General features: G+C 37.5%; 1 protein-coding gene across 5 annotated transcripts in view; it reads left to right on the plus strand.

Annotated features, from left to right (window-relative positions):
* Positions 1–12,220, plus strand: part of LOC126187525 (glutamyl aminopeptidase-like) — a 249,380-nt gene that overhangs the window by 190,557 nt on the left and 46,603 nt on the right. For all 5 annotated transcript variants that reach the window (XM_049928662.1, XM_049928663.1, XM_049928664.1 and 2 more), the window contains one exon: positions 1,848–2,069. In XM_049928662.1, coding sequence (XP_049784619.1) covers positions 1,848–2,069 — 222 coding nt within the window. The remainder of the gene's footprint in view (positions 1–1,847; positions 2,070–12,220) is intronic.

Here is a 12,220-nt window from a genome sequence, read left to right on the forward strand (position 1 = left end):
ATCACAAATACAGCGAGAGCAATCCTTATTCATTCTTGCATGAAACAAGACCTTAGAGCATAAATTAAAGATACTCCTCCATAAAGGTTAACATAATCTATTTAGTCCATGGTTACATAATTAACACCCTTTTGTTACACTTTTTCCTGTTATATGTGAACAAAAATTAGTGACTCGTCCACAGTTTATTTTGACCTTTGGTTGCTTCCACATTTAATGTTTCTTAACTTGAGGCTCCTGTAGAAGAAATCCTAACATGTTGAACAGTGAAATTACTTTACAGTGGTTTGTGGAGTATGGATGTATATGCTTCAAACCACCACAAAAGTTTAACATTCATTTGCTGTCATTGAGCTAGAAGCAGGTCTTGTATACTCACAATAACCAAGACAAACCTTGAAAGGTATTTTGAATGATATTGAAATTGCATATAGAAAATAAGTGAGGCAGGGGCACTCATGCACTCAGTTTGATGGTCAGGTGTTTTGTGTCAACACTTGGCTCTTTTTCAACTAATTTTTGGTGATGAAAGTGTGTTCCACCACCACTCACTTGGTTAACTAATATCTTAATGACTATAGGACCCTTCACCTTACACTTCCAGGTAAGTGAGAACTGAAGTTGTGTGAAATAACTTCAGTGTATACAGGAACATGCATACCATAATACTTACACCATTTCCATCTATAATGCATGACATTTACACAAAATAGGTCTAACACTGCCTCATACCTTGGTTTTGTGCTGTTCAGCTACACATAAGGCTATATAAAATGAATCTACAGTTCTGCTCAGGAAACTAAGTTCCTCATACATGTGCTTTGTGACTGTAGTGGTAGTAACTGAAGAGAGATGCAAAAGCATCTTCTGCTTGCTCACAGCATTGACTTGGTGCTTCTTTCCTGTAGACTGGGTGAATGAAATATCAAAAGGATTTGGTATGTTATTTGCCAGTTGCTTCTGGACTACAAATTTCCAATCTAACTTCAGATATGCAGGTGGAACTCAGTGCTGTGTCTCACAGCTTTGCTTGGGAAGAACAACTAATAGTTACAGATAAGTGTTTTCTGGAGCAAAGGAACAGAGCTGTACAGATGGTGGCAGAAAGTGTGTGCCCTGTTCCAGTTCTTGCTAGGTTGAAAGCCTCCTCATCTATCAATTTTTTTCTCACTGTTTGAAAATGAATCTTATGAACTACTTAAACCAAAGTTACGTCCTGTTGCTACAAGTTTGGTTTTAATATAATCAAGGTTTAAACTTCACCATTACCTTATTACATTTCAATACGTACACACAAACTAAGTCTTATTTTTTTACCTTAAGTTGTTACAGAAACTAAGTGACAAAGTAAAACAAATCCGACCACTAGGGTCATAAAGGCCTGAACTCTATCTACTGCACCACTATATTGCAGATGAATCAAGCTGATGGGTTGCAGTGGTCTATTAAGTTTCATTTTGTAAATGTACTTAGTCTGTCACTCTTTGAAAAATAAAGATTATAAAAAATACACCTTGTAAAAGAATTTTGGTAGCATTCAGCAAACTATTTCATTTTTATTAATTAAAAACTCTAATGTACAAATAAAATTTGGTGTATCTCCTCTTTCATGTTTTCTCCAAACTCCTGCCTTTGCCCCATATATTTATCAAAACATGCTTTCTCATCCTTCAGCCACAAACTTCATTAACAATGGTCTGATTTTAATAAAATAATGCTCATGCTTAAGGATAAAAGCAAACAAAAAGCTGAATAATAATAAGGCCTTTCATTAATGAATGAGTACTGTAATTTTTTTTAAAAAAATCTGTAGCAGTAATCTTTACCAATGTATGTTTATTTTACAGAGCTGGAGTGCTGAATGCATCAATTGCACTGGAGTTATCTCTTTACCTATTGAAGGAACAAGATTATGTACCATGGGCGGCTGCATTGGAGCATTTTCAATCATGGAGTAAACGTTTGTCAGAAACAACAGCATATAAGCTCTTCCTCGAATACCTGAAGCACCTTCTGGGACCAGTCACACGCTATGTTGGCTGGGAAGACTCAGGCCCTCATCTTCAAAAGTAGGTAGTGAACCAATGGCTGATTAGGTTACTTGTAAGTAACAGTAGTTGTTACTCTCTTATTACTGCCTTTACCATGTTTCTTATGGTATTCACCACATACAGCCAGATGAAACGAAATAAATTGGCTTTTTGGAGCTCCTTTGCAGAACTGAGAGTTCTCAAAGAAAACAAACAACTTGGTAAATATTGTATCTGCAGATTGATAGGCAAACAAATTATAGAATGCTAATGTTGACTGAGTGCCACAGCTGCTGTGTAACAAAAATAAAATCATGAGAATGTGTTCAGCTGAAACAGAATGAAAATAAATTGAAAATCCTTTTCGTCTTCTCTCTACTAGATGAAAGTTTGGCTTAATTTATTCCAACAGTAGTCCTCTAATTCATTTGTATGCAGCACATACATACCTGCAGCAATTTCAGACATAGTTCATAATGTTCACTTACACACACATTGTCTGACTGAGAACAACATGCGTACTTAAATCTATATATAATTTCTAAAAACAAAGATGATGAGACTTACCAAACAAAAGCGCTGGCAGGTCGATACACACACAAACGAACACAAACATACACACAAAATTCAAGATTTCGCAACAAATGGTTGCTTCGTCAGGAAAGAGGGAAGGAGAGCCCATTCATATATATAATTTCTGCTACAGGTATTGCTCAAAATAGTGGACAGTTGTTAAAGGCACTTTTCAAGAAAATGTTATTTAAATTACAAAACATTTATTGTTTATTTTGTACTTTTCTGTAATAAACCTCTAGTTTTAAACTAAAAAGTGCAGGATTATTGTAAGAAAATCAAAATTTCTAGTTATTCAAAGACATACTGATAATGTGTGTTCAGATGGATGAATAATGCAGTTGGTAAATGTTTAGCAGGGTATGAACCTATTAAAAGAAGAAAGGTAATCCTGTTGAAAGCCGTCCTACATTAAGAAAATCAACAGAATTCTCTCAAGATTGAGGCTCAAAAACAATGTGGAAGGCAAAAAATGAATCATTAACTAGTCTTTTACTATATTGGATGGCAGAGTGGCGGATTGTTCCTTACATGTAGAATACTATTCTCTTTCCATCAGTGTGATTCTGTAAAATCACGGATGGAAAACAAACAGTGGGGTGAAAAACATGTGTTGAGCAAAGCATGAACACACACAAAGAAAATTAGTATTTGAACTCAGCTTCCAAGCTTTCCATTCTTCTCCAGTACAAGGAATATGAACAAATCCTTGTTATTCAGCATCTTGGTTATATTCCTATCCACTGCTGAATGTTTCGTGTATGTTATGAGTGGTTGCCTTTATTCATTTCATTGTTTGAAATCTTTCCATTCAAGACACCATATTCATGTTGCAAATACACAAATCATGAATGTTTGGGATTAAGTTACATTTTAAAAATAGCTTTTTGAAGTGAATGTCCACAAAAACAATCAGTAGCAATTACTGTTTTACATGTTTTTGTAAACTGTGCACTTTTTTATCTGGTCTTCTTCTTACCACTCATATAAAATAGCACGTCATATACTATGAAAACACTACTATCCCACAATCATACTAAACCTTCAGCAAAAAACAAAATTTCAAAATAAACTGTAAAAAGACATATGTACAAGGGTAATTCAGAAAGTTTTTTTCGTCCATTCATTCACACGTTGTGTTCAGTAAATCCAACCATGAAGAGATGGATGAGTCAAGTTATAATATCAGGTAACTTTTTTAAAGAGAATATTCTGATAATTGAATGAAATTTTTTGTTAAAAATTCTCTTATGTTTGTTAAAAGCCACGACTAAATTTTCTCAGGCTCTATCGCCAGAAATATCATATGTATTCCAACTTCAAGACATCTGTCTTACGATGGATTAAAATAAAATCTTCCTTTGATATTACATGATAAGCCAATTAAATACAATGCTTAATTATTTTTTCTGTGAGGCTTGATGTTCCAGAATAGCTGCCCATGTGCAGTGGCAGCATACACATTTATAGAAATTACTGTTAATACTCTTGTATGACCATCAAGAGCTCAGATGGAAACCCAGTTCTAAGCAAAGAAGGGAAAGCAGAAAGGTGGAAGGAGTATATAGAGGGTCTATACAAGGGTGATGTACTTGAGGACAATATTATGGAAATGGAAGAGGATGTAGATGAAGATGAAATGGGAGATACGATACTGCGTGAAGAGTTTGACAGAGCACTGAAAGACCTGAGTCGAAACAAGGCCCCGGGAGTTAACAACATTACATTGGAAATACTGATAGCCTTGGGAGAGCCAGTCCTGACAAAACTCTACCATCTGGTGAGCAAGATGTATGAAACAGGCGAAATACCCTCAGACTTCAAGAAGAATATAATAATTCCAATCCCAGGTGTTGACAGATGTGAAAATTACCGAACAATCAGTTTAATAAGCCTCAGCTGCAAAATACTAACACAAATTCTTTACAGACGAATGGAAAAACTAGTAGAAGCCGACCTCGGGGAAGATCAGTTTGGATTCCGTAGAAATACTGGAACACGTGAGGCAATACTGACCTTACGACTTATCTTAGAAGAAAGATTAAGGAAAGGCAAACCTACATTTCTAGCATTTGTAGACTTAGAGAAAGCTTTTGACAATGTTGACTGGAATACTCTCTTTCAAATTCTAAAGGTGGCAGGGGTAAAATACAGGGAGCGAAAGGCTATTTACAATTTGTACAGAAACCAGATGGCAGTTATAAGAGAAGAGGGGCATGAAAGGGAAGCAGTGGTTGGGAAGCGAGTAAGACAGGGTTGTAGCCTCTCCCCGATGTTATTCAATCTGTATATTGAGCAAGCAGTAATGGAAGCAAAAGAAAAATTCGGAGTAGGTATTAAAATCCATGGAGAAGAAATAAAAACTTTGAGGTTCGCCGATGACCGTGTAATTCTGTCAGAGACAGCAAAGGACTTGGAAGAGCAGTTGAACGGAATGGATGGTGTCTTGAAGGGAGGATATAAGATGAACATCAACAAAAGCAAAACGAGGATAATGGAATGTAGTCGAATTAAGTCGGGTGATGTTGAGGGTATTAGATTAGGAAATGAGACACTTAAAGTAGTAAAGGAGTTTTGCTATTTGGGGAGCAAAATAACTGATGATGGTCGAAGTAGAGAAGATATAAAATGTAGACTGGCAATGGCAAGGAAAGCGTTTCTGAAGAAGAGAAATTTGTTAACATCGAGTATAGATTTAAGTGTCAGGAAGTCATTTCTGAAAGTATTTGTATGGAGTGTAGCCATGTATGGAAGTGAAACATGGACGGTAAATAGTTTGGACAAGAAGAGAATAGAAGCTTTCGAAATGTGGTGCTACTGAAGAATGCTGAAGATTAGATGGGTAGATCACATAACTAATGAGGAAGTATTGAATAGGATTGGGGAGAAGTTTTTGGCACAACTTGACCAGAAGAAGGGATCGGTTGGTAGGACATGTTCTGAGGCATCAAGGGATCACCAATTTAGTATTGGAGGGCAGCGTGGAGGGTAAAAATCATAGGGGGAGACCAAGAGATGAATACATTAAGCAGATTCAGAAGGATGTAGGTTGCAGTAGGTACTGGGAGATGAAGGAGCTTGCACAGGATAGAGTAGCATGGAGAGCTGCATTAAACCAGTCTCAGGACTGAAGACCACAACAACAACAACAACAACAACAAACTCTGAATAAAACTGTACCTCTGGACAAAAGTGAATGGAAAAATATTACACAATGCCGTTTTGTATTTATTGAGATTATTCTTTTTAATACCTTTAGCATTAAATGACAATTAAAATAGCTTATATCATTTTTATCATTAATGGCGTTGCTACAACAATGAGCCTATACAAAATGGCCAGGGCAACATTTAATTATTATGTAACTAAATGATGGGCAGAAAAGATACTTGCTACTGACAAAAACACAATTTTTATAAGCAGTAGTTTCATATATATTCAAAATATTACTAATTTTACTACAGACAATTGTATTAGTTACAGACCGTGAACAATAAGTGCCCGTCAGCTAAAAAGTCAGAACCAAGAAGACAGTAAAAAAAAAAAAAAAAAAAAGAAAGGGGGTCATCCCTTTTGTACCAAATGGCAAAGATACTACAAATTACTATTCTGAGAGTGCATATAGCGCTTCCTTTGTTGAGTACCGATAATTTAATTTATACTCTCTTTTTTTCCAGAGGCTATGCTATAATACGTGCTACACATTAATAGGCAAAATTAACCATTTCTGGTTGCCTCTGTATAGTATGTTGTGCATGGTGCTGATCTATTTACACACAGATAATTACGGTAGTTATTTTTAGATTACTTCATGCATATGAGGTGTGATTGGAAAGTTTTAAGAATGGGCTTGTAATTGTACAATGGTGGTACGTCCCTGCCACTGTGATGTATCTCCTTCAAAACAGTCCCCCTCTGACTGAACACACTGACTCCAACAGTGTTTCCACTTTTGGAAACATTCCTGGAAATTTTTTCCTGAAGTGTGTTAAGGGGACTCTCCGTATTTGTCTGGAAGACTGCACTTGGGTTTCAGGATCATATCCATATACCCATGATTCGTCACCTGTAATTACTCTATTTAACAAATCTGGGTCATTTTTAGTCTGATTAATCAGTTCTTGGCACACCTCAAGTCGGTATTGTCTCTGGTCACTTGACAACAGTTTTGGAATGAATTTTGTGGACACTTGACGCATATTCAGATCTACAGTTACAATTGACTTAACCGCATAGAAACTTAATTTAAGTTCATCAGCCATCTCTCTAATTGTAAGTTTACGATCAGAGTGCACTAAGTTGTGAACTTTCACAACATTTTTGAGGTGGAAGGACGGTCAGACCGTAGTTCACCTTTAAATGATTCATGACCATTTTTAAATCCGTTGAACCAGACAAAAACAGTTGAATGGCTCATACAATTACCTGCAAAAGCTGTTTTTAATAGTCCATAAGTCTCAGAAGCTGATTTCCTGGTTTTATAACAAAATTTCACACAAACTCATTGTTCTGTTTTTACGTTCATTTTCACACAGACAGAATATTGTAACAAGCCCTAACTGACCTGCACTCAACCAGCTGCCGCAATGAAATGAACAAAGAAAATGCATTTTCCTGTCAGAGGGCTTTCAAGGACAAGGCAATGACTCACTCCCCACCCTCCGTGTACCTGCCCGCCAAACCAGTAAGCAGTAGCAGATCCATTCTTAAAACTTTCCAGTCACACCTCGTATATATCAGGAGAAAAATAGCTACTCTGAAGAAAGGCCACTGCTCCCTGTCCTAAATGTTAAGCTACTGTTTCTATCTAAAACCTTTATGTAACTTTAAACATACATTATGATGTATTCCTTACCTGTTGATGCACTCAGTTCCCTGTGTCTCAGAAATCTCGTGTCTCAATAGACTGAAATGATATGCTGTAAACTTATCTCTGTAGGATAGTGCCAAATGATGTAGACCAAACAGCATATGAATTTTAAAAGTGACTCCTCCCACTTCATTCACACTATCACATTGTGAATGGCCAATTCCAGTTATACAGAACACAGAGCCACAGATAAAAAGACCCACATCTTTTCCTTTGTAAACATATCCAGAAGAGAATTAATTCAACCATTAATCAGAGTCATAGGACTTGTTGAACTTAACAATGGCATAATATGCAATTAACAGTGCACACAATATAATTTGCTGTACAGTCAGCAGAATGAATTACACTGTTCAGTAAATCACAGTGGTTGAACATTAACACTTTGAGATTACAAATATGATACATAAATGTTACCCATATGATGTCAAAGCACAGATTTTCACATGAGATGTTTGTGTTGGATAACTTCTCAGAACTCTAACCGACATAGTTATATTACCCCAATGCTGGCCAGTCACAGACTCCCTTTTACTGGAATAGTTGTTGTCTATTCACTTGCCTAACTGAGACTTGAGCACTATCCAGTATAGAAATGTTACTCACTTACTTGCCAGTCGCAGACTTTTTCTTTAATCAACACAGAGATGTGAGCATTGTGCTTGCTGGGTACAGAGTGCTGATTTTGGAGGAGAGGTGGTGTATAAAGACAGCCATAAGAATATGGTGTAATTTCTGAAATAACTTGGTGTTTTGAAAATCAGCTACACTAGATTTTACTATATTGCATGGATTCTAGGACTTTACTATTATCTGGCTTATGAAAAATGTTTCAGGTTAGTTAATTATAAAAGTATATGGAACATTATTATACTTCCCTAGTCTGAAATCCCCTACTTACAAGAATGGTATCCTCCTTCAAATCAATCTTTTAATGATTCTGTCAAACATCAGAATTTTATAGGTGTTAAAGCAAAATAGGTAATCAAAATTATGAACATTCAAACTTTTAATGTCAATCAATGTGCAAATTAATTAGTTCCAAGTAATTTAAAGTATGATCTCAGATAGTTGGAAAGTATACTTTTGAATGAGTGGTGAAAATTCCTCCAATACTGTCCATTAGGTGAAAATATTATCCCATTACACAAAGTTGTTGTTACTTTAAGTAGCCATAATTTTCAATTACTCAGGCTTATAGTAAAACTAATTCCATAACTGTAATCAGGACGATAAATATAAACAATTGAACCATAAATTTAAATGAAATTTCATATAAATGACAAGAAGGGCATCTCGCCACCCCTTAATATAACCATGCCCAATCTGTAAATAACCAAGCTGACTCTATGCACAAGAAAAAAAAGATGATCAAATCATTACATCTTTATTTTATTTTAAATAATACACTGTTACTACACTGACCATTGATGTTATTTGACAATGAATTAAATATTTCAGTACTGCAATGCTGTACACCTTTCTGTACCTGGAGTATATCTGTAAAACCTCAATGGAAGTCACCTATGTTCCTGTTTTGTTATCATGGTACATTATGACTGAAGATGATGAGCAGGAAACCCGTCAAACATTGTAATAGCACCCTATCATGACGGGGATGATAAACCAAGATGATTTCATCAATGAAGTTCATGAGGAAGCTTGCATTCTCCATTTTACATTATTTTTCATAATGATTTATTTGGGTAGTGTTGCCTGAATTTTTTGCTCTAATGTACAACCTGCATTTTTGTTTTCAAGATATCCTTATCCCCTTTGTGACCCATGGCTTTTTTGTGATTTCTATGAGCCAGTCCCTGTAAACTCTTTTTGGAAATAAATTTTCAAATATTATTGTAATTTAATTGCAAAACAGATTGTATTTGAAACTGACATCTCTTTTGCAATGTCTCTCCAGTTTACAGTGTGGGGGCATGATTTAAAGGCCTTAATCATTTCTTGCTCTGACTGTCTTTCAGTGAGGCTCAGTTTTATTCTGGAAAATATTATCATTAATATTAAGTCTCTGGCCATCATTGTCAGAGAGACCATTCAATATTTTACTAATAATGATACTGCCAGCTTTTCTTCAGTCTACGAAAATATTGTCAATCAGGGTGCTTGAATTTGAACCTACTGTGATAGAAAAATTGACTACTAGTTGAGGTTGTGAATGTGTATCAGATTTTCCAAGTCCATCTTCCTGCTACTCTGTTAGGAAACTCACATTGAAATCTCTAAGTACTATGACATCTCATTTACATCTCCAAAGGTGCGGTAGAAGTTGATCCATGTCTTCCAAAAAGAGGTCAAGATTCCTTGAATATGCCCAACATAGTGCTACAATTAAAGAGGTTGGGTTATTTACAGGTAGTTCAGTGGCACAGGCAATGTTGCTCCCCACAAAAATCATGTACTTCCATTGCATTTCATTTGACACCGTTCTTAACAAAGATAGCAACACATCCTTTTTTTCGGCCGTGTAACATCAACAAACTGCAACTGGATGTTAACAATCAAACTCCAGAACAGGTGTGGTGCTCAGTGTAGCAATTACAGGGGTGTGTCCGCCCACGGTGGGCTGGGTGGTCAGCATGACAGACTGTCAATCCTAAGGGCCCGGGTTCGATTCCCGGTTGGGTCGAAGATTTTCTCCGCTTAGGGACTGTGTGTTGTGTTGTCCTAATCATCATCATTTCATCCCCATTGACACGCAAGTCGCCAAAGTGGCGTCAAATCGAAAGACTTGGACCAGGCGAGCGGTCTACCCGACGGGAGGCCCTTGTCACACGCCATTATTATTATTAGGGGTGTGCTCTACACTTTCTTGGCTGTGCACATTGATTTTGAGTTCATTTAACTTATTAAAAAGGCCTATAATATTCTGGTGGAAAATAGCCAGTTTAAGCTTTCCAGAAACAGTTACAGTGCTTTGTCTAAAACAGAACTAGTAGCCGATGAATTCAGGGATGCATTTTTGTTCTGTGATTTCAAAAACCATTTGTCGAATGCAGTCTACCTATAGCCAATGTGTTTTGCAGAGTTCATTTCATTTAATAAGTGATCTGTGTAGGGGCATTGGTTTTGACTGTTCCCTGTTTCTCATTCTTTTAAGAATATTAAAGTTACTTTGGGTAAATTCTTTTTGGCAGACGAGTTGACATGCAGTTCATGGTTTGTGTAATGTGCTACATTGAAGCCTTTGCCTTCATCATGTTCACATTCATGAAGCTGCTACAAATTTCTGCATATTACGTATTTGTGTCTTACACCCACTGGTGGCCAGTTATCATATGCTAATGTGCTACAGCACACTGTAAAATTGTCATTTCTCTTTGAATGCAAGCTGGAAATCACACTGGAGTTAATGCCATTCCTCTTTGAGTGTGTGCTGGTATGCAAATGAAACAGGGGAACACATTGTGTAGTGCTCTCTCGGTGATAACTAAAAACCACTGTCAGGTGCTGAAATGATGGTCAGCCACACTACGATTAGCTCAGCGAAGTGATGCAGCTGTGTGTTTTCTACTGTGCATGCTCTGTTGTGATGTCATTCCTTCTGGCACTGTGAGTGCTACGTTACTCACAGCACCACGTCAGTATTTTTCTTGGAAATCACGTGTAATGTGTTGTGCAAGCTTTTTTAAAGTGCCGTTGTCTTAAAGGCAATGTGGTCGAGTGGTGTAAAGTACAGACTGGTAATTTGTGGACCTGGGTTCCGTTCCCACTGACATCAACATTTATTCCCACCAACCCAACCTCCTCACAATGTTAAACTACTAATTATAAAATGAAAAAATAACAGTTCAGTTTATACAAATAAAGTTAATATACTCAATATTATGAAAAGTATAATTGCTACTCATCATATTGTGGAGATAGGCACAAGAAAAAGACTGACAAAAAGTAAGCTTGTGGCCAACAAAACACACACACACACACACACACACACACACACACACGTGACCACAGTCTCTGGCAGCTGAAACCAGACTGTGTGGTGCTGTGAGTAATGTAGCACTCTGACATTGGTTTTAAGTTATCACGGAGAGAGCACTACAAAATGTGTTCCCCTGTTTTATTTGCCTCTCCCACAATGCGAGCAGTGGTGCATGATGGGAGAGGCAACTGGATGGTGGGGGTAAGGAGGACGTTTTGGTGGGCTGGGGGAGGGATAGCAGTGTAGAGGGGGGAGACAGTAAAGTGCTGCTTGTGGGAGCATAGAGGCGCAAGATGGAGAGGGGGTACGGCAGCTATGTGCAGTTGGGAGGTTAGATAGGGACCGGGGAGGGTGGTAGTGGAAAAGGAGAGAAATAAAAAGACTGAGAGTGCGTTGGTGGAATAGAGGGCTGTATAGTGCTGGAATGGGAACAGGGAAGGGCTAGATGGGTAAGGACAATGACTGACAAAGTTGAGGGCAGGAGGGTTAGGGGAACATAGGATATATTGCAGGGAGAGTTCCCATCTGTGCTGTTCAGAAAAGCTGGTGTTGGTGGGAAAGATCCAGATGGCACAGGGTATGAATCAGTCATTTGAAATGAAGAATGTGTTGGGCGATGTGCTCAGCAACAGGGTGGCCCGGCTGTTTCTTGGCTACAGTTTGTCGGTGGCCATTCATGTGGACAGACAGCTTGTTGGTTTTCATGACCATGCAGAATGCAGCACAGTGATATCTGCTTACCTTGCAGATCACATTATTGGTTTCACTGCCTTTGACCGGATAGTTGATGTTCATGACTGGACTGGA

The sequence above is a fragment of the Schistocerca cancellata genome, chromosome 5 (assembly GCF_023864275.1).
Source record: "Schistocerca cancellata isolate TAMUIC-IGC-003103 chromosome 5, iqSchCanc2.1, whole genome shotgun sequence".
Lineage (NCBI taxonomy): Eukaryota > Metazoa > Arthropoda > Insecta > Orthoptera > Acrididae > Schistocerca > Schistocerca cancellata.